Source organism: Leuresthes tenuis, unplaced genomic scaffold (assembly GCF_036924035.1).
Source record: "Leuresthes tenuis unplaced genomic scaffold, fLeuTen1.0.hap1 SCAF_19, whole genome shotgun sequence".
NCBI classification, from domain to species: Eukaryota; Metazoa; Chordata; class Actinopteri; order Atheriniformes; family Atherinopsidae; genus Leuresthes; species Leuresthes tenuis.
Genome location: NW_027325373.1, coordinates 2,440,389 through 2,465,734, shown reverse-complemented (window position 1 = coordinate 2,465,734; position 25,346 = coordinate 2,440,389). Strand labels below are relative to the sequence as shown.

Genomic DNA, 25,346 nt, shown 5'->3' with positions numbered 1-25,346 from the left:
ACCACTTTTTATACAACTTGGCACACGTTGCTCTACTGAAAACCATCCAAAAACTGCAGCGTGTTCAAAATGCAGCTGCACAGCTACTCACAAAAGCCAGAAAACACGACCACATCACACCAGTTCTCAGATCTTTGCACTGGCTTCCTCAGTGTGAGAGAATTTAATTTAAATTTAATTTGCCTAAATGGTTTGGGGCCAAAATACCTGCTAAATCTCCTTATTCCCCATCAACCATCCAGAACCCTGAGGTCACCTGTTAAGGGTCTGCTAACGGTTTACAGTCCTAAGAGAAAACATGGAAAAGCATCATTTTGCTGCTTATTTCTGGATCAAACTCCCTGAAACACCCAGATGTTCCTACTTTTAAATCAAGGCTCATAACTTTCTTGTTTTGTCAGGCCTTTGAAATACGATAATGGTTAGAGTTACAGATACTCTTGAGTGTTTATTATCTCCTTTTTACTTGTTTTATCCTTTTTTTTTCTTACCAAAGCAGTTTATTAATTCTATCTTCTGGTTTCCAGCTGTTACGGAAGGTTTTATTGTCTTGTTTTGTTTTTATCTTTTCATCCTTTTACCTTTTACTACTTATTCTCCTGCTATGTAAAGCACATTAAGCTGCACTTCTATATGAAATGTGCTCTAAGGAATAAAATTGCCTTGACTTGCCTACTGAGACAAGTTCTTTTTACCTGTTTCACGAATGCAGCAAAGCATCATAAAACCCAGTTACAGACTTTGTCACATCTCACTTTCCAGCCTCTGAAACTGCTATTGACAGGATAAGACAGAGATAACAGTATCTGTCAAATCTTCTCACATGGACACAAACAAACATCACAAGTCTGCTCTCGGCAGCCTGAAATCCATCATTACAGATCGATGGCAGCCTGTGCATATGCAGGAGGTCAGAACCGAAGCCCTGAAAACGGACACAAGCTGTGTTCCCACAGTCTGAAACTGTATGACCAAACACACACACACACACACACACGGGAACTGCTGGTAATCTGTGTCATAAAGCAGAGTCCGTCTCATTAATAATGCACTGTGTCTGCCTGCAGCAGGATGCGTAAAATGGAAAGTATTTAGGTGCAGTCATTCAGATTTTCAGCACAATTTGACTCTAAGTGGATTCTTCTCTAATCTCCTTCGTGCCTGCTGGTATTCTAGGCCTGATTTTCCATAAAAACACCTAAAACAACAGAGTCTGAAGGCTCTTTTATCACATTCCTGTGCTCCACAGCGATGTGATGGTACCAGAAGAGGAAGATGTGAACAGGTAATCACTGCGGTTTATACCTGGTTTAAATGCTGTTCTTATTCAGCTTAACTTAGAGCAACTTATTAGCAGTAAAAACGGCTAAAGTTGAAGAAGTTTGATGAAATGAAAGCGTCACTGATGTTAAAGCCAGAAACCGAGAGCAGTGAGTTTGACACGAAAAGAAAAGTGCATTTGACTGATTATACCCCCTAAAGTACATTAGAATAGAGGTTTGTTGATTTGCCTATGGTTTAAATCTAGTTTTCCTGTCACCCACAATGCACCTGCAGTCCCAGGCAAACCGTGCCCTCCATCCAAACAATGGACTCCTCCTCTCTACCTCTGCCTCTCCCTCCATTTTGCCTGGTTAACCCGGCTGCGAGGTGAAGAAGAAGTGAAGTGAGCAGACCGAGGCGGGTCACGCTGAGATTCCCATCAATAATTCATCGGGCCGCTGCTGCCTCTGCTCTTGTGTTCAATTCCCCTGACGATCACATAATACCTCCCCCCAATAGAGAGGGAGGGGGGGGGGAAACATTGAGAGAAAGAAACAGATTCCAAACCAGATAGAAGAAGGTGAGATGAAGGCTCGCAGGAAAGTGCACAGCAGGATGTTTCAATTGATTTCCTTAAATCTTTTCCTTTTTTTTTAAACGTTACAGGTATGCGAACCTTTCCACATAATAACGATAAATTCAGGTTTAAAATCCAATTATCTGTAAGGTAACGAAGGGGAAGATTTAACACGTCTCACCCAAGCAGATAAAAACAAATACAGGAGCTGCTGCTGCAGCTTCCAACATGGCTGCAGGCTTTGCTTCGCCCCAACCGGCTGCTATTTACCTACCGAGTCCTCGTCCAGCCTTTAGACTTCAGCTCTGCACAGATGACAGAAGAAACCTGGCACAATGTTAGTTTACATCGATCGGAGTGTTCTGCAGCTCAGTTTTACCACATATCTCTGACTTGGTAGGAAGATGGCAGCCTAATCGACTAATCCAAGTCACGACAATTATCCTTCGGCAGAAAATACCCAAATGCATCCGAGCAGGTGAGTCCATGAGAGTTTAGAAACATGGTAAGATGTGAACTTTAGATTCGGACTGGGTTAGAAAAAGAAGATGCTTCATCCTATAATTAATAAATAAATAAATGTGGAAAACTGACATGATTATTTCTGCAGAAAGAACGAGAAATAAGCTACTCCACTTTCTCTGGGCCACATCATTCTGGTCATTTTTATCCAAGCAAAGCCACAGAAGCTCTGCTTCATTTACAGAAAATAATCACAAATAATCAGCTGTCTGTTTAATGCTCTCATATCAACACGTGGAAATGAGTGTTTGGGGTATTTTGTAGGCTGGATGCTCCAGAAAAATACAAATTAATCTATTTTTCTAATTGAGAATCGCTCATGTTTTGTTTTATCTTTGTGGTTTTATAATAATTTCGTAGAATTAAATACAAGCTGAAAAGATGTGACTGAAATGTAACATTTTTACAGCAAATATCTGTCATGAAGCACTCAATTTTCCTATAATTGTTCCAACTAGTGTGCTTTTTTCCTCAGATATTTAACGGAAATAATGGCGAAAAGTACCGACGAATGCACGAAAATGTCCACGTTTTTTCTGTTGCTACGGACAAAGAGAACATTATTGTAACTAACGTTAACCATGTGCCTCGGATCTCTCATCCCCCACAAAGCTGCTCAGCATCAGGGCAACGTTTGCTCCATCTATTGTCTCAGCGCTGTTGCTGCTGACTTTTGACCTCAGCTCTATTGGATGTTTGTAGCATTGCTGATGTCGGTATTGCTCCTTTTGTCTCTGCACTAATTTTAAATTCACCTAAGAGGAAGGGAGCCAACGACTACATTTTAGGGCTTAAATGAATAAGGAAAGAAAAACCAGGCTTTATATACAAAAGCGGATGAAACTGATCCATCCTCTGTGTGAACATCGGTCAGATTTTCAGAACAAAAGTGAAACTTTTCTGAAATATTAAGGAATATTAAGGAATAATCCTCAAAGCTGACTGATATGATACAGAGAGATCTACTGTATGTTTGGCTTAAAGGAAAGACTGGCAGCAGGAAGAAACTGCTAGCTTAGGCCAACAGAAAGAGAGTAAATACTCCTTACCTGTTTTATCTTTTTTATAACTCTGTGGTCCGCAGTGATCATGGAAGATAAAGACTTTATTGACCCAAAATGAGCAGAAAATAGTCATTAGTTATCTGCTCAGGTGTTTCCGGGTGCTGCTAGCAGGCTACCAAACCAAAATGCCTCATTTTCAGTTCAATTTGTGCCGATATTTTACAAAAAACGCGTAAATCAGACAAAGTTAGAGTGTTTAAACATGTCTGCAAATTAGCATTTTGGTCTTTATTTCCCATTTTGTGCTAATCTCATGAGCTAACACAAACGGTCAAGCTAAGAGAACTCCTAATATGTTTCTTTAAATATTAAGACAACTGTTTTTATCTCTTTTAAAAGTCCTTCCTGACATTTTATAGCCTTTTTCATCAAGCCACCCCCCCATCTACTGTAACTCAAGTAATTTCCTATTAACCTAAACTGTCAAATACCAGCTTTGAAAATCAAACAACCTCTAATTCTGCAGGGAAAGTCTCCTCCACTCATCAAATCAAATCCAGACTCTGATCATATTTTTCAGAAACGCTTGTCATCCAGGGCTCTGTTAGCGACTCAAAACATGATTACATTCAACAAAAGTCACATTTATACATCAATTATAGTTTTTTTTTACTTCACCAAACCTTAAAAGGACACTGAGCAGATATTAAAATCAGAAACTTCACATAATTTACGTAAATTACGTGTTTTTATTGTGAGATTATTGTAGCTCCAGCACAATAAATACAATGAAAATGTATGTTAAGAACGGAAAAATGATCAATTATTGCTGATATTTGAGTAGATTTCACATAAAATAAGAATTTAATATAAAATATACTACTTGTGAATAAAGATAGATGTTTTTTTATATCTTCAATAATAAATTTGTGTGTATATATTTTAAAAAAGTAATAATTTCTTATTCTTTTTCTACTTTGATTTGATTTTGTCAGCTTTTTAAAAATCTTTCACAGCAAATTAAGTATATCATTGACATGTTATAATTATTCTTTTTGGAACATTATTAACGTTTATTTCTAAGATTACAGCAGAAATAAGTTTTGAAATAAAATGACATGTTAACTTCATTCAGGAAATTAGGAAAATTAAGAGTTAAATTAAGAATAAACTCCTCCATCTACTCCTATATTTTCATGGGGTTATTTATTCTCTTAAATTCCTTTAAAATGATCATTTGTGAGTTATTCAGAGAAATATGCGCACATGTCATCAAAGTTAACATATCTGGAGTGATAAAGGAATCGGTTCTAAATGACCTCAGGTCACCATAAGAGGGAAAATGATTGTGAACTCTTAGGAAATACGTATAAATGGCAGGTTGGAGGTTCGTTGTCATATATGCTGTCGTTATTCCATGAGAAACACATGACAGTAACTGTGAGATTATCTATCCTCTCAGAAACATGTCCTGCTAACCTCAGACAACAACAACAGCCCTGTTTAGCAGGTATTCTCAGCATTTTGTGGACTTCAGGATGCTATTTAAGTGAAATATGGAGATTTATTTTCATCCTTTAAGGCAACATTCAAAGCTTCAGTTCACTCAAAACACAAAATACACACAATTTTCACTTATTAGCAGCGAATAAAGACAAATTCAAAGCTAAATGTTACTCATAATAAGTACTTCTCTTGTTAATTGTTAACAGTCACATCCTTGTTAGTGTGACTTTGTTATTTTATATTACAGTATTAATTCATGTGTTTTTAATCTATCTGTACTTTGGCTGTTGGATTCTTTTTTAAGAGAGTAAAATTATGATGAATTGTATGTTAAAATCATTCATGAACAGAAGGCATTGCTGAAGGTTTGGATCTCTTCATTCACCAAAAAATGAGGAGCATTGCGCGTTGCGCGCAGCTGCTTTGGAAAGTAAATGTAGATACTGAGGATATATATTAACCAGTGAAATGAGTTGAGCAAATTGAACTGATAGTGAAAGAAGGGCAGCTGCAGTTTGTTTAAAATAGGAAGATAGCCTGTGAAGCCTGTACAAAACACGCTATTACCAAATATCCCAAGGTCCCAAAGTCTCCGGGTTTAGTTGCGCAATAGTTGAAAGTATTTGTTGGAAATCCGAGCAAAAGGCCGCCTCAGTTATGAGCTCCAAAGCTGTGAAACTTTACTCAAAAACACAAGAAAAAGCAAATAACTGACTGGGAGAAAACGTCTCTAGCAAATAAAGCGTTTAACAGCCCAGTGGAGTCTTTGGAAAGGCTCCTGAAAGCTGACATTTATGAGGTGGATTTACGAGCTTTTTCAAGCATCACGCGCAGGTTAATGAACATTCTCCTTTGTTAATGTAATAGGACAAAAAATCCTGAAATGTTTTAATCATCCTCAGACATTTACGTCCCACCTTTCTCCTGCATCCACACTTCATTTCATGCTGTTTTTTCTTTTCTGTGCGGCTGTAATTATTCCAGTTATTTCGGCGTTTTACTTATAATTATAGATAAAAATATATATACAACAAGACTGCATTAGAAGATGGTATGAAAATGAAATAAAATATTGGTGAAATAGTGAAATTCCCTCACACTAAATGAGGCACATCACCTGCTGAAGGATAAAGATGAAAACACGAGCCATAATATCCGTTTTACATTTTAAGGTCGAAAAAAAACAAACCATTCGCGTAAATTGAAATATTCTGTCACATAAAACAGATTTAATGTCACCAGAATCAGGCAGAATGGACACAAAACGTCCCTGTTAAGCTAAACTCTCACCAAGAAGCCACAAACCACAGCACAGCAGTAACAGTTTGTCAAAATGCAAAGATTCCTCTTCTAATCGGAGCCTTAATGAGCGCTTAAATGTCGCTCCATCCCTGCTGCTGCTGCTGTCCCTGGCAGACAATAGAGGCTTGTTGATGGGACAGAGAACAGGTTCCTCACTAGAGGGGGCACCCGACCCACCTATAGCCACCACAAACCTACATGTTTTATGTCACAGCCTTCTGATCGCTACAAGCTCCACACAATCAAACACAAATCCTGTCCGACGCTCGCTGTCTGCCACGGATGATTTCTCCCATCTCTCCCTCCTTTATGATATCAAACACGCCTTTAATAAGATGGGGGCTGTGATAAATACCAGCTGATTTACATACGAGCATGAATTATATTTATAATTTAAATAACAGCAAAGGATATTCCAAATAAATTCCTTTATTCTCAACATTATTTTCTTGTGAATCTATTTAAGCTTTATTTAAGCATATTAAGTAAAAGTGTTTAAGTGTGGCTTCCAGGTGCAGGGAGATGGGATCGTTGGAGGGAAATCCCATGACCTTGTCATTTCCTATCGATCCCCTTTTGTTATTGATCAATAATGGTAATCATAACACCAGTGATTCTAAATAAATTCTATTCGCCTAACTTGGAGAGGAGAGTGAGTGCTGGAGAGGAGACGCGAGGAAAAACCAAAACAAAGCCAGAAAACCAGCGGCATCGGGAGAATAATGAGGGATTCTCTTGCTTTCTTTCTTTTTTGTTGTGAAATTAATAATTTTCCTTCTGACCCACAACTCAAAGAAAAACACCAGCTCGATATTTTCTGCTCCTACCTGCCAGTCTGAGGGCCGACATCCTCTGAAACTCGGGCTCCTGCAGCCACTTCCACATCCTCCTGAAAGTCTCCCGACCTGACTTTAGTTTACTCCAGGGTTTGGGGTTCCTCAGGAGGTCCGACAGGGTTCCCTGGGAGCGGCACAGCACCCTTTGGGCGAAGATGGCCTGGGGGATGCTGTACCTCTTCAGCTCCGCCGTGATCCTCTGCGCAACCTCCTTGGTGTTGATTTCTTCCAGCTGCCCCGAGCTGTTCCCCCCTTGCGTCCCCGAGGAGGAGGGCGGTCTTTCCCGGGTGGAAGCCAACACGGGCCCGTGGGATGGAGACTGAAGGTGGGGGTGGTGGTGGTGGTGGTGGCCCGCCGAGGACGCGGCCGGGTGACCCGGGTGGTGCATACCGTTCAGGTGTGGCATCATCCCGGCCGCCGGGCCACCGAGGCCTCGGTGCTGGTGGTGGTCCCCTCTGGCCAGCATGGAAGCTGTGTGGTGCGCGTCGAAGTTCAGCATCTTGTCGTGGCTTCCGTGCGTCGTAGTGCCGTAATTGTGGAGAGCCTGCTGGGTGTTGTGGATGGAGCCCAGGCCGTTGCCCAGCACCGGAGAGAGGCTCTGACCCATCCCGGACATGTGGTCCTTGTGGTAGGGGCTGTAAATGTTGTTCATGCCCGGCAGTCCCCGCTCGTCCCGCATCAGGGTGAAACTCCCGCTGACGTTCCCGGAGAGCCGCTGGTGGTGGTGGTGGTGGTGGTGATGGTGAAACTTGTCCGACACGGTGGAGATGGGGGGCAGCGGCTGCAGCGGGGTTAAGGTGGTGTAGGTGCCGCTCATACCCATCCCAGGAGAGGATGTGTCGCAGGGCACGCTCATGGCGTGGTGCAGCGGCAGGGACAGCTCCGGCCGGTACTCCCCGCTGCCGTCCAGTATCGTGGCCATGCCGGACACCATGGCCGAGCGGGATGACGCGGCTGCAGCGGCCAGGTCCTGGTGTATCCGCAGGGTGGACGCTGCCGCCGCCGCAGCCGCTGCCGCCGCTCCGTGTCCCCCTGCCGCTACCGACGAGCTCCCGCGGCCGTGGTGCGGGCTGTGGCCGCTCATCAGCTCCGCATCAGGGGCCACGGAGCTCACCGCCACCCCGCCATGCAGGCTGCCAATGCCATCCATTGTCATGTCCGTGTTCATGGCGTAAGCGTCCAGGTCCTTGGCCAGGCATCGATAGGCGTTAGTGTAGGCAGTCTTCATTCATCTGTCCTCTCAGTCCATCAGGTCGAGCGGAATTATTTCTCCTTCTTCTCCTCCTTTCTCTCGCTGCTTCTCCCGTGATGTGCCGGGATGGGTCAGTAGCCGTATTCCCCCCTTTTTCCTCACTCCTTCGGTTGTTTCCCCGTCCTCCTAAGGCCTCTCCAGCTCGGCGTCTTTGTGTGTCTTCCCCGGTAGGTGCACATGAAAAAAAACGCGTATTTATCTCGATCATACGGGCCTGTGCGGTGGCTCCCCCATATCCAGCCCTCTCCTCCTCCTGTGTTACTCTGCTCCTCAGACGGGAGCTGTCCACGGTCCCCTAGCCGACCGCTCAACCCAACCTGCTGCGGGAGGAGGCGAGGGGTAAACGGGCTGGGTTTGAGAGGCTTCACCCGCCGGACTGACGGCGGAGACAACCAATCAGAGCGGTCGGCTGAGGCTTGAAGGGCGTGGCGCACTGGTCGTCTGGCCAATCAGCATCTTTCAGGGTTGCAGTGATTTTGACTATGAAGCAGCTTTAGGTGGAATTTGAACGAGACATCTTTATTGTGTGACATTTCTAAATTATTCTCACGATACAGATGGTAAGTTGTTTTTTCCCCCCTCACAGCTTCTTATAATTTATAGTTTTATATAATTTTAAATTGACTTATACTATTTTTTCATTATTTTACTCACTTAAAAATGTTTTTACAAGACATAGCCTGTTTATTTTCAGATATTAGCATTCTTGGTAGTTAAAAAACGGAAATAAAAGACATAAATACAGTAATACTGAGCAATTTCTCCATACATCTGCTGTAAAATAGCTACAAAGCTTTCTCAAAAATCCTCAGTCTACTTTTAACACTCTGAGAATGATTCATTCAGTATAGAAAGTCTGTGGAGAGCACGCGCACTCCATTGTGTGTGACACAGTAAAGCAAAAAAAACCTTTAATCTGAGAGTCCCTTGCAACAAAGTGACGATGCTGCCTTTTCTCCTCAGCTCCTGCAGCAAAGAAGCAATTTGCCCACAGGGATCATTAAAATTTGATCTCATCTCATCCCCTGCTGCTCCTTATTGTTGACAATAAGCACGAGGACAGGAGAAAACACATGATAAATGCATGATAAAACTGGAGATGACACGGTGGAGCAAAATCCCCCCAAAGTGAGGCAGTGTTCATTTTGTTCTTTACAAAGTGCAAACCTTTGTAAGGAAAAGATTTTAAGACGTGATTTTTCTGCAGAATGCCTGATGACCGCAGCGCAGGTTGATCTCAGAGTTTCTTACTGTTGCACCTCCTAGTTCAAACCCTGCTTGTAGGACAGATACCTCGAAATGAAAGCCACGAAGACTCTAACTCATTGGTTCAGTGGCAAGAAACCGTGACAGTGACGTGCGATGAGAGTGTTACGTAACGCGCGTAAAGTTTCACAACAAAACAAGTGGCACAAGTGGATGATTAGAAGTTACATGAGAAAGCGTGACGTCATAATGTCGTGACATGAAATGGCGAACAAAACCTGATGTTACGGGACGTTACATGACACTATGGGCCTGCCACGTTACTAAATGAAACGATCGTGAAATAGCCTGAAAAGTCTATTCATCCGGTTGTGATATTGCAGTTTGTGGTATTTAAAACTGTCCTCCTCTCAAACACGACCCCACAGAACCTGCAGTTACCTATGAGGAATAAATTAGCTGCAGGGGCCATGAGAGCAACTGCATATGAGGCGTAAAAATGGCGTCTATGAGGATATATATATATACTTTAACTCTAATGACCATTTTCTAACCCTGACAGTGAGAAAGTGGCTAAATTTTGGCACAACAGGTTGTGTTTGCATGGAACCAGTAAAATGGCTTCCATCCATGAGTGAAACTGTGCTGCAGAAGTTGTCGTATGCTAGTCTTGAATGATTGGATCATACATAAAACACCATCCATGCCACAGTGTCTGTTTCGTCTGTCACAATGTTGAAGTTCAGCGTCTGGCGATTTGAGACGTTAAACGCTGTTGTTTTAGCCACAAACCCTTATGACAGCATGAAAGACGTTTTCTATTGTCCCCTTTTTTAATTTACAATTCATGGGTCATGGTTCTGTTACATTGATGCTGCACAAAACGTTCTCTGGTGCTCCGTAACCTGACAGCAAAGTGATGTGACGTGGTCCGGTAGAGTTTGAACAGCTGCATGACATGAATTAAAACTATATTTCATAATAAAATGTTCCAAAAATGAAATGAAAAGTATCAAAAACATGTTTACATAATCATGGCTGCAGCGACTCGGGACCTTATGACACCAAAAAGTATCCTGACATGTTCTGTTATGATGTCACAGGCATGATGAATGGTACCATGATGCCATATTTCAGAAAAACCTTCCATGATATAAGATAAAAAAGCAGAGTTGTGTTTTTTTTACGTGGCCACAGCTCGGACTGTTGTGTTGGGCAGATGTTTGCAGCTGTTTTTACCCTCAGCTCAGCAGGGTAAAGGGCGCGTTGGGGTGCTGGCATGTTATCGACAGTCTCCGGGTGGAGTGATGAACGTGGGAGCAGCACTGAGAGAGAGCATTATGGCCTGTAGCTGGTTCACTTTACAATTCATTACACTTTGAAGGACAAATCGCTGCTAAATAACTTTGTCTGCCCCTTTCTGTCTCTGGTTGTCTCTCTCTGTGATCTATCACCAAAAAATAAGAATAAAGACAACAACAAGGGCAGCCAGACAGCTATTTTAGACTCACTTACTGACTTTTCTTCCTCTTTGCTAATGTTTACATCCTTTACGACAAATTATTGTGTTAACATACGAGGTTGGGTGCTGTGACCCTTTTGCATGTGACCAAAAATATTCTCCATCTTGCATTTAATTAACAGAATGAGGTGGAAGCTGAATTCTTTTCTTTTATTTACTCTTTTTGGAGGTTCGTGCATCCTTTTTGTTGCCCAGTCTTAGACAAAAATGACAGACATTTGGTGAGTTTTTAGAATTTTTAAATGGGTTTTAATTGCTCTTTATAGGATAAAAGCAGCTTGTTTGCAGATAGGCTCATTTCTGCTGTTGCAGAGCGGCATTATCACTCAGTCAGAGTTCTGTCGGTGGACAGCTGGAAAATGGAAGTCTAATATTCAGTCTTATCTTATTTGGTCTCTGCCAACTCTTGAGGGAAATATCTGACTCCTCAGCTGCTAATCGCTCCGCTGTGTTCACAGCACAATGGGTTTTCAGACCTGCAACATGCTCCATACAAGTACACGAGTGCTTCAAGCTCCACAAAATCAATTTCACACTTTGTGTGAAAATTCTTCACACAAAGCGACCCGCAGCCTGAGCGCTGCAGCAAAGATTGCTAAAGCATGAAAGCACAGGAGAAAGCTGCCCCCCTTTCGTTTGGGTTCACTTCCACACAGAACCATTATGCAGTCGCTCAAAGCTCCACCTGAACTCAGGTAAACTCACAGAAGAGTAATAAACACGGCTATTCTTTTTGCATTAATCGGATCTTTTGTTTCTTTGTTTGGTCGTGTTTCACTTTAACTGGGCTGCTAAACGTTCTTTATGATCAGTGTTCTTAATATTAACAAAAAGAGGATCGTACGGCACTTATATTTTGCTGTGACACACCTCTGATGAAGCCTCCACATTCATGACAGAAAATGCTCTCACAGGGTGGTCCTCAACCTGAGATCACTGGTACAAATTCCCTCTTTCACAACCTTTTCTTCAGTCCGTTCCCTGTTCTTCTTCTGCGATTACTTCTATTTCGAGTTTAAAGTACACGGTTCGGAGCAGAATTGATGAAAATGCTTTGGTTTACATCCCAAAGAAGATGCATGATCATACTGGGTTGAAAAAAAAGTTGTAGAAGGAAGATGAGGGGATGGTTAAAGAAGAGGAGTTTCAAAAGGAAGAGAGGAGGAGGAGGTGGATGGGCAGATGTTGCTTTGTTTAAAGACTGTTGTGTAATTAAGGCCAGAAGAACAGAAGCCTGACCCATTTTCTCCTTTTGATCAGCTGTCAAAGAGCAAAGCAGGGGGTCTGCTCAGAGACAACCTGAGAGTCTGTTTGTTTCTCCATGAAACTTTCAGCTGTCTTCCTGAGGGGAGACGGTAGAGTAAGAGCGGCGGCTTCCATTTAATGCTCGACCTGATGCAGGGAGCAGCCCTGGGAGGTGTGCAAGGAGGAAAAGAAGAAGGAGAAGTTGTAGAGGTGCAGGAGGATGAAGAAGAAGAGATAGGGAAAGGGGAGAGGAAGGACCAAAGAAGGAGAAAAGGTGCGAGATGGAAGGAAGGGATGATGGAGAGGGGAGCAGGGGGAGGAGCAGCTGCAGGAGGATGAAGAAGAAGAGATAGGGAAAGGGGAGAGGAAGGACCAAAGAAGGAGAAAAGGTGCGAAATGGAAGGAAGGGATGATGGAGAGGGGAGCAGGGGGAGGAGCAGCTGCAGGAGGATGAAGAAGAAGAGATAGGGAAAGGGGAGAGGAAGGACCAAAGAAGGAGAAAAGGTGCGAAATGGAAGGAAGGGATGATGGAGAGGGGAGCAGGGGGAGGAGCAGCTGCAGGAGGATGAAGAAGAAGAGATAGGGAAAGGGGAGAGGAAGGACCAAAGAAGGAGAAAAGGTGCGAAATGGAAGGAAGGGATGATGGAGAGGGAAACTGGGGAGGAGCAGCTGCAGGAGGATGAAGAAGAAGAGATAGGGAAAGGGGAGAGGAAGGACCAAAGAAGGAGAAAAGGTGCGAGATGGAAGGAAGGGATGATGGAGAGGGAAACTGGGGAGGAGCAGCTGCAGGAGGATGAAGAAGAAGAGATAGGGAAAGGGGAGAGGAAGGACCAAAGAAGGAGAAAAGGTGCGAGATGGAAGGAAGGGATGATGGAGAGGGAAACAGGGGGAGGAGCAGCTGCAGGAGGATGAAGAAGAAGAGATAGGGAAAGGGGAGAGGAAGGACCAAAGAAGGAGAAAAGGTGCGAGATGGAAGGAAGGGATGATGGAGAGGGGAGCTGGGGAGGAGCAGCTGCAGGAGGATGAAGAAGAAGAGATAGGGAAAGGGGAGAGGAAGGACCAAAGAAGGAGAAAAGGTGCGAGATGGAAGGAAGGGATGATGGAGAGGGGAGCTGGGGAGGAGCAGCTGCAGGAGGATGAAGAAGAAGAGATAGGGAAAGGGGAGAGGAAGGACCAAAGAAGGAGAAAAGGTGCGAGATGGAAGGAAGGGATGATGGAGAGGGGAGCTGGGGAGGAGCAGCTGCAGGAGGATGAAGAAGAAGAGATAGGGAAAGGGGAGAGGAAGGACCAAAGAAGGAGAAAAGGTGCGAAATGGAAGGAAGGGATGATGGAGAGGGGAGCTGGGGAGGAGCAGCTGCAGGAGGATGAAGAAGAAGAGATAGGGAAAGGGGAGAGGAAGGACCAAAGAAGGAGAAAAGGTGCGAGATGGAAGGAAGGGATGATGGAGAGGGGAGCTGGGGAGGAGCAGCTGCAGGAGGATGAAGAAGAAGAGATAGGGAAAGGGGAGAGGAAGGACCAAAGAAGGAGAAAAGGTGCGAGATGGAAGGAAGGGATGATGGAGAGGGGAGCAGGGGGAGGAGCAGCTGCAGGAGGATGAAGAAGAAGAGATAGGGAAAGGGGAGAGGAAGGACCAAAGAAGGAGAAAAGGTGCGAAATGGAAGGAAGGGATGATGGAGAGGGAAACTGGGGAGGAGCAGCTGCAGGAGGATGAAGAAGAAGAGATAGGGAAAGGGGAGAGGAAGGACCAAAGAAGGAGAAAAGGTGCGAGATGGAAGGAAGGGATGATGGAGAGGGAAACTGGGGAGGAGCAGCTGCAGGAGGATGAAGAAGAAGAGATAGGGAAAGGGGAGAGGAAGGACCAAAGAAGGAGAAAAGGTGCGAGATGGAAGGAAGGGATGATGGAGAGGGGAGCTGGGGAGGAGCAGCTGCAGGAGGATGAAGAAGAAGAGATAGGGAAAGGGGAGAGGAAGGACCAAAGAAGGAGAAAAGGTGCGAGATGGAAGGAAGGGATGATGGAGAGGGAAACTGGGGGAGGAGCAGCTGCAGGAGGATGAAGAAGAAGAGATTGGGAAAGGGGAGAGGAAGGACCAAAGAAGGAGAAAAGGTGCGAGATGGAAGGAAGGGATGATGGAGAGGGAAACTGGGGAGGAAGAAGAGGACGAAGTGACAGAAATAGTGACGTCGCAGCCAGGTACCTCCAACCTGCTCTCAGAACATGCTTTTCATCATTTCTGACGGATGAAACAATTTTCCTTCTTCTATAAACGAGCTTTTCATATCAGTTTTACAAAGTTGAAAAGAATAAAACCAATTAATCTTAACATCCAGCAAACTACAGCTCCCATGAGGCCCTGCAAGTTACCAAAACATTTCTCAACACAGCCGACTGCAAATACTGAGCGGCTGAAAGGCTGTAAAGAAATCAATACGCGCACGCACACATGCACGAAAATCATTTATGAGTCATTGTTGAGTCGTAATAAAATATAATGGCCAGAAACACAGTTAAACTTCAGATAAAATCATACATAATAGTCAGCAAGTAAAATGATTTAAAAGATACATATTTCTACATTTTTTTCTGCTGCGGCATGAAAAACTAAATATTTTTGATTTTCACCACATCTGTAGACGCAAATCAGCTGGTTTCTGCTGAGGATAAATGTTGTACAAACAAAAATATACATTTTTACCACAAATTCAACATTAGAATACCTAATTAAATGTTTTAAAGACGTTACACAAACAGCTGGAAGCTTTCATCGGGATCTACTTTCGGTGGCGGATGATTACGCAGTTTGGACAATTTACACCCATCTCAGGGCCTACATAATCCTGGTATTTTTTATTATAATCTATAAATAAATGTTCTTTTTAATAGCTTGTATGATTGTGCTGACTGACCATCCGTCAAGCAGCAGTTTAACTCTCACCGAACCTCAGATTGTTGCCATAATTTGTACATTTAGTTGAATATTTACTGGCGTTTATAAATGTCTGGATTAAACTTTGTGGCAGATGTGTTGCAGCTGAGAACAGGATGTCATCTGCACACTGAAACCTTTGCAGGATAAGTTCAGGCTTAGATGCTTTTTCAAAAATCATTTGAACAGATTTAGTTTAGAGATAGTTTTTAAAGCCATTCGGCGTTGGTCTTCATTAAATCAGTTCACCCTTTAAAGGACCCTTTTATTAACAAGTGAAAAAAGACCAGCAGCATGCATTTAACTACATTAGTAGCATGAAAACACAAAGATCAAATTGCTGGTGAGATGAATCCTCGTGTGTGAAATGTGAGGCTGAAAAGGAAGGAAACTGGAGCCTTCTGCGTATCCTGGTGAGGTTGGAGGCGAGCTGCCTCCTCTTTGCTGTGACTGGAAGCTGCAGAGCTGCAGCTTTGCCTGGACGTTTGCTCCTTCTGCTTCCTCCTCTCAGGTCGGCCCCGGCTCTCTCTGCCTCTCTCCGTCCCAGGCCATCTGCTGCTTGCAGAGCAGCAGTATTGATCTTCAGCTTTGTGCTGGAGACCACATGCTAATCTATAGCGTTAGTGACAAACACAGCTCCGCTTTGCCTCGCATCTGTCCCACTGACTCTCTCTGTCCCTCTCTTTTCTCTCAGTGGAACCAGTGTCATCCTCCCTCCCTCCCTCTCTAAATGACCCAGCAGTTTTTAAGCGGGGGTCCATCTGTCCGGCTGTAAACTCTTCTTCTTCCTCCTCCTCCTCCTGCAGCGGTTGGTTGCTGGTGAGTCCTGTTCACTTTGTTTTGGTTAATCATGGCAGCCATATTTTGTGATATGAGTGATGTGTTGATGAGCTTAGAGGAAGATGGATGCATTATCTAAATAAATTAAAACACTTTTTTTAATTGAGAAAGTATTACAATAGATCAATTAATAAGTTACAGATTCAAGGAGGCATAGAGATGCAGCAATTGTGGAAAATTGTGGAGCTTATTGGAAAAGATAATAGAGAAATGACTGCTTATATGTTACAGTTCCACTGAGATTATGCAGAGCTTTCGACGGAAAAAACAGATAATTTTAGGAGAAAATACCAGAAATGCTGTTTTAATTAAAAAAGGTTTAATATAACTAGAATATACGTCATTCATGGACATATTTGTTTGGATTAACAATACATTTTATAGACTAATTCAGTTTCAGATTATAGATTTTATTATTTTAAACACATGGAAATGTTGCACACATCAGAAAAAAGATGCATATTTATAGTATTAGTTTAACTACTATTATTAATATAAGATAATTCAATGTATTTTACAAGCATTTTGACAGTTTAGCCTAAAATCCAACCCAGAGCTGCTGAATCTTTTCATGATAAAACACATTTATAGAAACATGTGGGCAAAGATTTGTAAAAAATACCTGAAAAAACATTTAAAACATTTCACTGATGTATTTAATTATATATAATTATAAGAGAGACAGCCTTAGAGATACATTAAAAAATAAATGCTAATATATGGAGATAAAATCAGGGTCTATCAATCTATTTATTTATAGATAAAAGAATAATGTAGAGAGATTTTTATGCTAATAATGATGATTCCTCAGCTCATTAGAAAATACTTTGGGGTGTTTAAAAAAAACCACTTCCTTCTTCTTCTCCACCTTCTCCCCCCTTTTCTCTTCCTCCTTCATCCCACTCTGGGCTTTTCCAACTTTTGAGACCTGCTGCCTCTTTTGTTGCAGTTCTTTTGGCCATGAAATCAGCCTTTAATGGAGGCACAATGGCCGCGTGCGGAGCCGACCTGCTGTATTCAAATGTGACCGCACGCAATTATCACTGCGTTTCCAGCTCTAAATAAACACTCATTTAACAGGCTTTCATCTCACGCTTTGATGAATTTCTATATTAGCTTGCGTACATTCTTGAACAGTCACTTAATTCCAGCCAAACGCAGCAGATCATACGTTTCAAATTTCCACTTTAAGGGTTTTCTGGGCGTCAGTTTTTTTTTTTCACGACTTGATGGATGAGATTAAATTCTGCAGAAAGCTGAATTTGCCCAAAAAGATTCTTTAAAATAATAAAACAGGCCCAATTCCAGGACCTGGATCATTTATTTCATGCCAAATTTCAAAGGGGCCCGATGGCAAGAGCTTCTAGAAATGATAAAAATGTCAAAGAGTTTATATTTGACCAGAATTAGAAAATGAGACCCAACACATCTGCAGAGGAGCAGGAAGAAGCAAAGCAGTGATGCATCAGCACAGCTTGTCACATGCAGGCAAACATTAAACTGCATCAATGGCTGTATTTATAAGGCATGAACAGCTAAGAATAACGGTGACAGCATCATATTTATATCTGAATATTGGCAAATACATCCAAACTTATTTCTACAGTAAGTGGAAGCAGCTTGTTACTATCTGCAAATTAAATTAAATATTTAATGTAAATGAACAAAAGAAATAAAAAGGTGAGGATTTTCACTACATCTTAAATACTTTTTACTTGGATTTATTATTTTTTTTAATTAATTGAGTCAGTTTATTTTCACTTTATGTCAATTATTCATTTAAGTTAAAGATATTGTTATAAAATAAATGAAAAAATACAGATGAAATCATCTTGTTTGGATACTTTTTACTCTATTTGAATATGCATAAATTGCAGTTAATCAGTTGGGATAAACCTTGCAATTTACCTTTTATTAAAAGGTTTTATTTTTGTAAAAAAATTGCTCCGATTCGAGTCTTAACCGTTTAAATCAGAGACCGACTTTGTTCTGCAATTCCTCGTGGAAAAGTACAAAACAGAGGAAACACGGTGAGACGATGATTTATTTATTTAGTTTCTTTTGAGGATATTTCCCATATATGTGCTCATCATCTCTTCTCATTAACCGCCCTCAGTCACACAAGAGCAGAGCGTTTGGATCACGCACACGCGTGTGTTTTAGCAGACTTCAGAGGGAACATGGCCACAGGCAGCAGCAGCTCATGCTAATTCAGATCAATAATAGTGATGAACTTCCACGTGAGCTCAGTTTTCTCTCAGAGCAGCGGCTCAGTAATCCCAGGGCCGCTTTAGTTCTCATCTGTACTTAGTTAACGGTGTGTGTGTGTGTGTGTGTGTGTGTGCGCTGCATTAATACTCAAACCAAAGCAGCAGGAAGAGGATTAATTAGGATCTGATTGCTGATTTCTCAGGATTTTTCCCGGTAGGTCCCGTTTTCTTTGTCTTATTTTTTAGAAAATGATAAAATCAAATAACTCCAACACATTTTGTCACATCTTCAGCTTTCAGCTTTGCTTTAACTGCTACATTTGGTGCATTTCCCAACTGTTTTTGGACCTCACAAGCGTTTCTGTGACCTGAGTTTAAAGTCTGAGCCTGTTTTTTCCTGCTGTGTTCGTTAGAAACGACAGAAACATTCAGAAGCTTTCACTCACTATTTAAAGAAATGTCTTCGTGTGTTGAAAAGTTTCTGTTTTAATCTCTGAAACATGAGCTGCCAGAAAGAATAAGTAACCCCATAAAAGTGTATTCTCTCCATTTCACTGCAGAAAGAATAAGTAAAAACTTTCTTTCAGTGTTTTCAGTGTCGGGTTTTATTTGGTGCAGTTAAACAACATCATATTTTCTACATGAATCAAACACTTCAGGACTCAAAGTACTCATTTAGCATGTTTAATATATTTATTTATGTGTCTTTGCAGCTGCACAACAATCAAAAATCAGTAAAACTGTCGATTAACTGTTTTCTAAATTGCTCTGATGTCAATTTTAGGTTGTTTTTGATGTTTTTGATGCGATTTAAACGTGAACAAAAGTAATCGTGAATAAGATCACGAGCTGAAGCTCAAACCAATCTTTTTCCATGCCAAAGAGGGGGGGGGGCTGTTTGGTGAGGGCGCGACAGAATAACTAAAACACATTTAAATCCCAGCTTCTCGGTAATTCATTAAAAGGACGCCTTATCACCGTCTTGTTGACACAGAATCAGACGAGGAATTTAACGGGGCAGCAGGTTAGTTCGACTCATTAACTAAAGAACAGAAGCTGCAGCTCTTCCTCCTTCCTGCATGATTATTTAATGTCCTCCGGCGCGTCGCTCTTTTAATCATAACATTTGATTTATTGATTTGATCTTGTCAAGAAGAGTCGAGTCGAGTTTTCTGATCAAAGCGAGGAGAAGAGACAAAGCTGCTTTACTATTTCAGATCTCTGCTTCATGTGGATAAAGGAAACTAACATTTCTGCTTTTTCTTGTTTTCTGCTGCTGCCGTTCGTTTTCCACACGCCGCTCCGGAGGCATCTGGTTGCTTCCAAACTCGTCTTGCAGCAGGACAACAAACGCAGAGTCATAAATCCTGAAACACACGAGGAACACGGAGTCCTGCAACAGATGGTTCGGCCCCCACAGATTCAGCATCACGGAGAGACGCCGGATAAAAACACGCAAACTTCTGCCAAATCTACATCAGCAGAAGACACTTTTGTGGATTAATGAAGAACTAATGTGCGAATAAATGTGATTTTAATTTGCTTGATTGCAGTTTGTTTCTCTGTTGTTGAGATTTGACAGATTTTTTACCTTGAAATAAAAACATTTAACAGTTTATTACGAGTTAAAATGTGTTTTTTTCTTCTTTTCAGTCTCTGAATTAACCCTTTTTTTAACAATTTACCCATTTTTCAACATTATAAAAGTGTTATTTGTTCTTCACTTGAAATAATATCACACTAATATGATATATATTACACTAATATTCAGCATTTGTTTCCATTTTACACGGTTTTGTCATTATTTTCAACACTTTTTATTGTTTTATTTATGTTCTCACACATATCAGTAAAATTTCATCATCAGAAACGTATGCACTGCTAAAAAAAAGACCAAAAAAGAAGAAAAAACATACATTTCGGCTGCATTAATTTGCTTTAGATCACTGACTGATCAGTTAACGCATCGACCGAACTGATCGTTGATAAACTTCAAAGCAAACAAAAGTATCTGTGTAACAGATCACAAATTGCTTTATTCAATAAGGAGAAATCCCAGCGTGTTACGTTACAAAGCGTGTTTTAAATCCAGCTGTTGACTCCCGCAGGATCGGCTTTGTTTCCAACCGCTGATATGGAGCAGCAGGACTGGGAGGGTCAGAGGTCAGAGGTCAGCCAACCCCAGCGCACGCCACCTGACCCGTCTTATTTACATACACGCTGACCTACATTCTGTCGGCGCTTGTTTCTGTCTCTGCTCCCTAAACAGGCCTCGTTAAAAACAGGCGTTTGGGGTTTAGACGCATCAGGAGAAGGCCGCCGTGCGCGGTGTTGTGTTCAGGTCTCCGTGCACGTGGTACTCCGGCTGCCTCTTTCAGTGCAGAAACACACATGTCAGGCTAACATGTGAAAGTGTGTGAGCCTGCGTGGCCTTGTTTGTCTCTGCGGTGGACTGCTGTCCAAAGGCAGCTTTCAAAGAATTCAAATAAGATATCTGGTTCATGTGTGTTTATCGGCGACTAACGGGCCAGAAGTCCGGGAAAATTATGCTTTGATGCAATATGTTGTTGCAGGATCAGTTTTACCAGAAGCTACGATGTTTTTCTAACCTTAACCATCTCGTTTTTAATATTTAACTTTCAGTTAAATAGTTGTTTTTTTTAGACTGAATGGGAAAAATCAACAATTCGTTGTAAAGTAATTTACGATAGTATTAAATCAGGTGAGTGGACACAAACCAGTAGATTAAATTTACAGGATTTTTTTTAGATTTTACCATGAGAATTGAACTGAGAACTGAAATTTAACAGCAAGAAAAGAAAATATAATAGAAAAGAAAAAGAATTAAATAGCATAGTAGTGTTTGTGACAAAATTCTTTTATAGCTTTGGTTTAAAGGGGAACTCCGGTGTTTTTAAACCTTATTTCTGGCATGAAATACGTTCATCTGCTCACTGAGAACAGTTTGGTGAAAGTCGGTGTCCTTCGGAAGATATTTAGATAACTGGAGATCCATATAACGGAGAGAACGGGGCTTAGAGGATGCAGCCTCTAAATAAGGCATTATCTGTCTTTATTTCACCAATACTTTAAGAAGAATGAATGAATGAACGTGTGCTATAGCTCTGTTAGCTCATAGCTGCTGTGTTGTTGTTATTGGCGGCTATCGGGGGGCTTATAGAGGGATTTCTACACACTCGTCTACTGGGATGATGTCATTGACGCCCCCCTGGAGCACAGTTTATTCACTCCGTGCTCTGTGACAGTCAGCTAACTTCACACAGAGTTTGCTGCTGATAGTTTTGTGCAACATGGCAGGATATTTATCAGATTTTGACAACGTGAACGACGACTTTGAGTAAGATGGACGTTCTTACCGGAGTGAATGAGCTGTGCTGCAGCGGCGGGCGTCGATGACATCATCCCAGTAGACGAGTGTGTAGAAAGCCTCTATAAGCCCCCCGATAGCCTCCAATAACAACAACACAGCAGCTATGAGCTAACAGCAGCTATGAGCTAACAGAGCTATAGCACACGTTCATTCATTCATTCTTCTTAAAGTATTGGGGGGCAGGGTACACCCTGGACATGTCACCAGTCTATCACAGAGAATCAGATGTTCAAAAATAAGGCTGTTTTGTCCACTTTTCGAAACATTTTGTGGCACTTTCACCCAATCGGTTTCCAGCTAATTTCACAAATGAACACCAGAGATCTTTGGGATAATGTCCCTGTGCATTTTGTTACCGCAGAACAAATAAAAGCAGCACAGTTTATTCACTCCGTGCTCTGTGACAGTCGGCTAACTTCACACAGAGTTTGCTGCTGATAGTTTTGTGCAACATGGCAGGATATTTATCAGATTTTGACAACAACTTTGAGTAAGATGGACGTTCTTACCGGAGTGAGGTTGCTTTTGGGGGGAGGACAGCCTGCTAAAATTAGACCCCAACTAAACTGTTTCATTGTTAAAGTGTGACACTCATAAGAAACAAAAGGTTTTGATCTCTTCTGATGGGACTATCAGTGTCTCCTCCTCTTGGGAGCCTCACAGAGCTTCAGAGGAGGCCACCTAACCTCTGACCTTTGAGGTTCTCCTCACTCACCGTATCGATCTGCAGGTCGCTGCAGCCTGACATCATCACTGTTTGCATTTCAGAGCGTTTAAAGTGTTTAAAAGTGTTTAAATAGAATGTATTTTTTTCAGAAACTTCAGTCATATCAATTCTCAAGTAAAATGAGGACATTTTTTACTTCAGTGGGAATTAGATCGTTTTGTAAAATTAGGATATTTTGTCAAGTCGGGGAATTTTTTGGTGGATTTTTTTGGTAGCCTCCAGCATAGCTTTGCTGTCGATAAGAAACATAAAAGCGAGCCTTTACTGTCATTGTGCAGGTGCTGTTTCTGAATCCAACACAGAAATAGATTAATAAATATCAGTTGCTGTGGACCCCCACCCAGAAGGTTTACACCTCCCAATGACTACGTTTGGCAGGGGTGGAGCCAGAAATGTTCTGCAGGCTGATATCATCCCTTTTACTGGGGTGATATTGAAAATGATGTCGTATTATGTTCTTTCTGGCACATATTTAGCTGGAGGGTATGTAGGTTTTATGTTTGTTGCCTATTTTCTGTCATTCTGATGTTCGTGTGCAGGCGTGGCCGCCGCCACGGAGGGAGACAGCGAGTTTATAAAACCCTCGACTGATCGAATTAGATCAGGAGCAGCTTTTAATGTGAAGCTTTCTGAATGGCTCATAAACCCAAGAGCACTTTAGATTTAAACTGCATAAGATAACTAAAGATAAGCATTGCTCAGCTTAATTTTAATGAGTTATATTTACCTTACATGTAATTATTATTAATTTATTTGTTGCACTGCAGCCTCTTACAGTCACTTGAGAAGTGAGTGACGCTCTCGGCCAGGAGAAGATGTCTCCTGGCTTCCAGCTTAACTCCTTCCTCCTACTCCATAACAAACAAGAGGCTCTCGGCTGCCTGGCCCATGCGAGCAGCCATCTTCCTCTCCCTCCCTGCCCTTCCCAGTACGGTAAAGGTCCTCCAGACCGACCTCGGCTGGGAATATCCAGGCTTGCCACCCTCTGTCTCTGCATTTCTGGACCAGGTCCTGGTTTTTGGTGATGCTATGATCTGAGGCCTCGATGCATCCATCTTCCCAAGGGACCGTTGATCAGATCAGGATCAGGATGATCTTCTTGGCCTCCGCAGACCATATAACTGCGTGATTGATCTGCTTATTTAATCGCTAATATGACACTTTTCTTTATTTAATCTGCCCCTAATATTTCCTCATGGGTAAATTAATGAGACCTGAATATCAGACTGTTTACTTGTATCTTTGGGTCTTCGGTCCGCTGTTTTGGGTTGTTGGTTTTCAATCCAGGACAAATTCCTGTAGTGCTCATAAGCACCATAACTTCTTTTGTGAGGCAGCCAGGCCACCCCATGGCCACCCCATGGCCACCCCATGGCCACCCCATGGCCACCCTATGGCCACCCTATGGCCACCCCATGCCCACCCCATGGCCACCCCATGGCCACCCCATGGCCACCCTATGGCCACCCTATGGCCACCCCATGGCCACCCCATGGCCACCCCATGGCCACACTATGGCCACCCCATGGCCACACTATGGCCACCCCATGGCCACCCCATGGCCACACTATGGCCACACCATGGCCACACCATGGCCACCCCATGGCCACCCCATGGCCACCCCATGGCCACACTATGGCCACCCCATGGCCACCCCATGGCCACCCCATGGCCACACCATGGCCACCCCATGGCCACCCCATGGCCACCCTATGGCCACCCCATGGCCACCCTATGGCCACCCTATGGCCACCCCATGGCCACCCCATGGCCACACTATGGCCACCCCATGGCCACCCCATGGCCACCCCATGGCCACCCTATGGCCACCCTATGGCCACCCCATGGCCACCCCATGGCCACCCTATGGCCACCCTATGGCCACCCCATGGCCACCCCATGGCCACACTATGGCCATCCTATGGCCACCCTATGGCCACCCCATGGCCACCCCATGGCCACCCTATGGCCACCCTATGGCCACCCCATGGCCACCCCATGGCCACACTATGGCCATCCTATGGCCACCCTATGGCCACCCCAGGACCACCCTATGGCCACCCTATGGCCACCCCATGGCCACCCTATGGCCACCTTATGGCCACCCTATGGCCACCCCATGGCCACCCTATGGCCACCCTATGGCCACCCCATGCCCACCCCATGCCCACCCCATGGCCACCCCATGGCCACCCCATGGCCACCCTATGGCCACCCTATGGCCACCCCATGGCCACCCTTTGCTCCAGCACTGATAATTGGCCACTTGGTATAGATTTAGTTGGTAACACAGTAACCAGTGTTCTGTTTGCAGCTATTTTCTCATTTTAAAAGCTCTGCCAGTTAATATGAAAACTCTGTTAAACTCTCAAGTACATCTTATCTTTGTGTGTTGCAGTATTTTCAGTAACAGTGACTGTTCTTTGGCATTTAGTAGCTCTCTCCGTAACCTTACAGTCAAAGTTACATCACATAGATTAATTCAATTTTCACCATTGCTTGAAGCAGTGTCAGAACTCCCACCCGTAACCATTCCTTTTGAGCTCTAAGCTACAGAGCTTCGCAGACACATGCTGAACAAGGATAAATGGACCCATTGGTGTGATTCAATTACAAAGGCTTTGTTACTGGCTGTGCTTCGATGTGAGGTTGAAAGGTAGATTCAAGCAGTAAAACACATCCCTGCACAATCCTGCAGGAGGATGCAGCATTTACAGATTGCATATGAAAGTCCCTGAATGTATGTGAAGCACAGAGCCAGCGAGCAGAGAGGAGACAGCAGATTAAACTGGTTACCATGTTTTTTTGGTCTTCACACAGGTGCATTGTCATTGGCTGATGTGAACACATTTTCTGCCCAAAAGTAGCAGCCCTAAAAGGTTCTGACCGAGGCAACATTGAATGAACAAAGGCAAAGCAGCGGGGGGCTTTGCCTTCGCAGATCAATCCACCTCACAGCTGTAACAGGTTTTAAGGTGAGGCCGAGAGGGATTAATGTGGTTTATTTGGATTTTATAAA

At 43.0% G+C, this 25,346-nt stretch overlaps 2 protein-coding genes across 4 annotated transcripts in view; one reads left to right on the top strand and one right to left on the bottom strand.

Moving 5' to 3' along the window:
• onecut2 (one cut homeobox 2) overlaps positions 1-8,573 on the bottom strand; it is a 43,254-nt gene extending 34,681 nt beyond the window's left edge. Inside the window, exon 1 of one of the 2 annotated variants that reach the window (XM_072371437.1) lies at positions 7,002-8,573. In XM_072371437.1, coding sequence (XP_072227538.1) covers positions 7,002-8,238 — 1,237 coding nt within the window. In that variant the 5' untranslated portion in view covers positions 8,239-8,573. The remainder of the gene's footprint in view (positions 1-7,001) is intronic. The other variant, XM_072371438.1, reaches the window with a different exon arrangement.
• Positions 8,574-12,773: 4,200 nt separating this feature from the next.
• LOC140277407 (uncharacterized) lies at positions 12,774-19,825 on the top strand. 2 transcript variants are annotated; one of them, XM_072372408.1, is made up of 3 exons: positions 12,774-14,426; positions 15,854-15,978; positions 19,518-19,825. In XM_072372408.1, the coding sequence occupies exon 1, from the start codon at positions 13,218-13,220 to the stop codon at positions 13,830-13,832; it is 615 nt and encodes a 204-aa protein (XP_072228509.1). In that variant the 5' UTR covers positions 12,774-13,217; the 3' UTR covers positions 13,833-14,426; positions 15,854-15,978; positions 19,518-19,825. The 2 variants fall into 2 exon arrangements, 1 of the variants encoding a protein (XP_072228509.1); XR_011909088.1 differs by lacking the exons at positions 12,774-14,426; positions 15,854-15,978 and adding an exon at positions 17,834-18,423.
• The last annotated feature ends 5,521 nt before the right edge of the window (positions 19,826-25,346 follow it).

Coding starts and splice junctions, on each gene's coding strand:
- LOC140277407 (XM_072372408.1), top strand. CDS start 13,218: ATGATGGAGAGGGGAGCTGGGGAGGAGCAGCTGCAGGAGGATGAAGAA.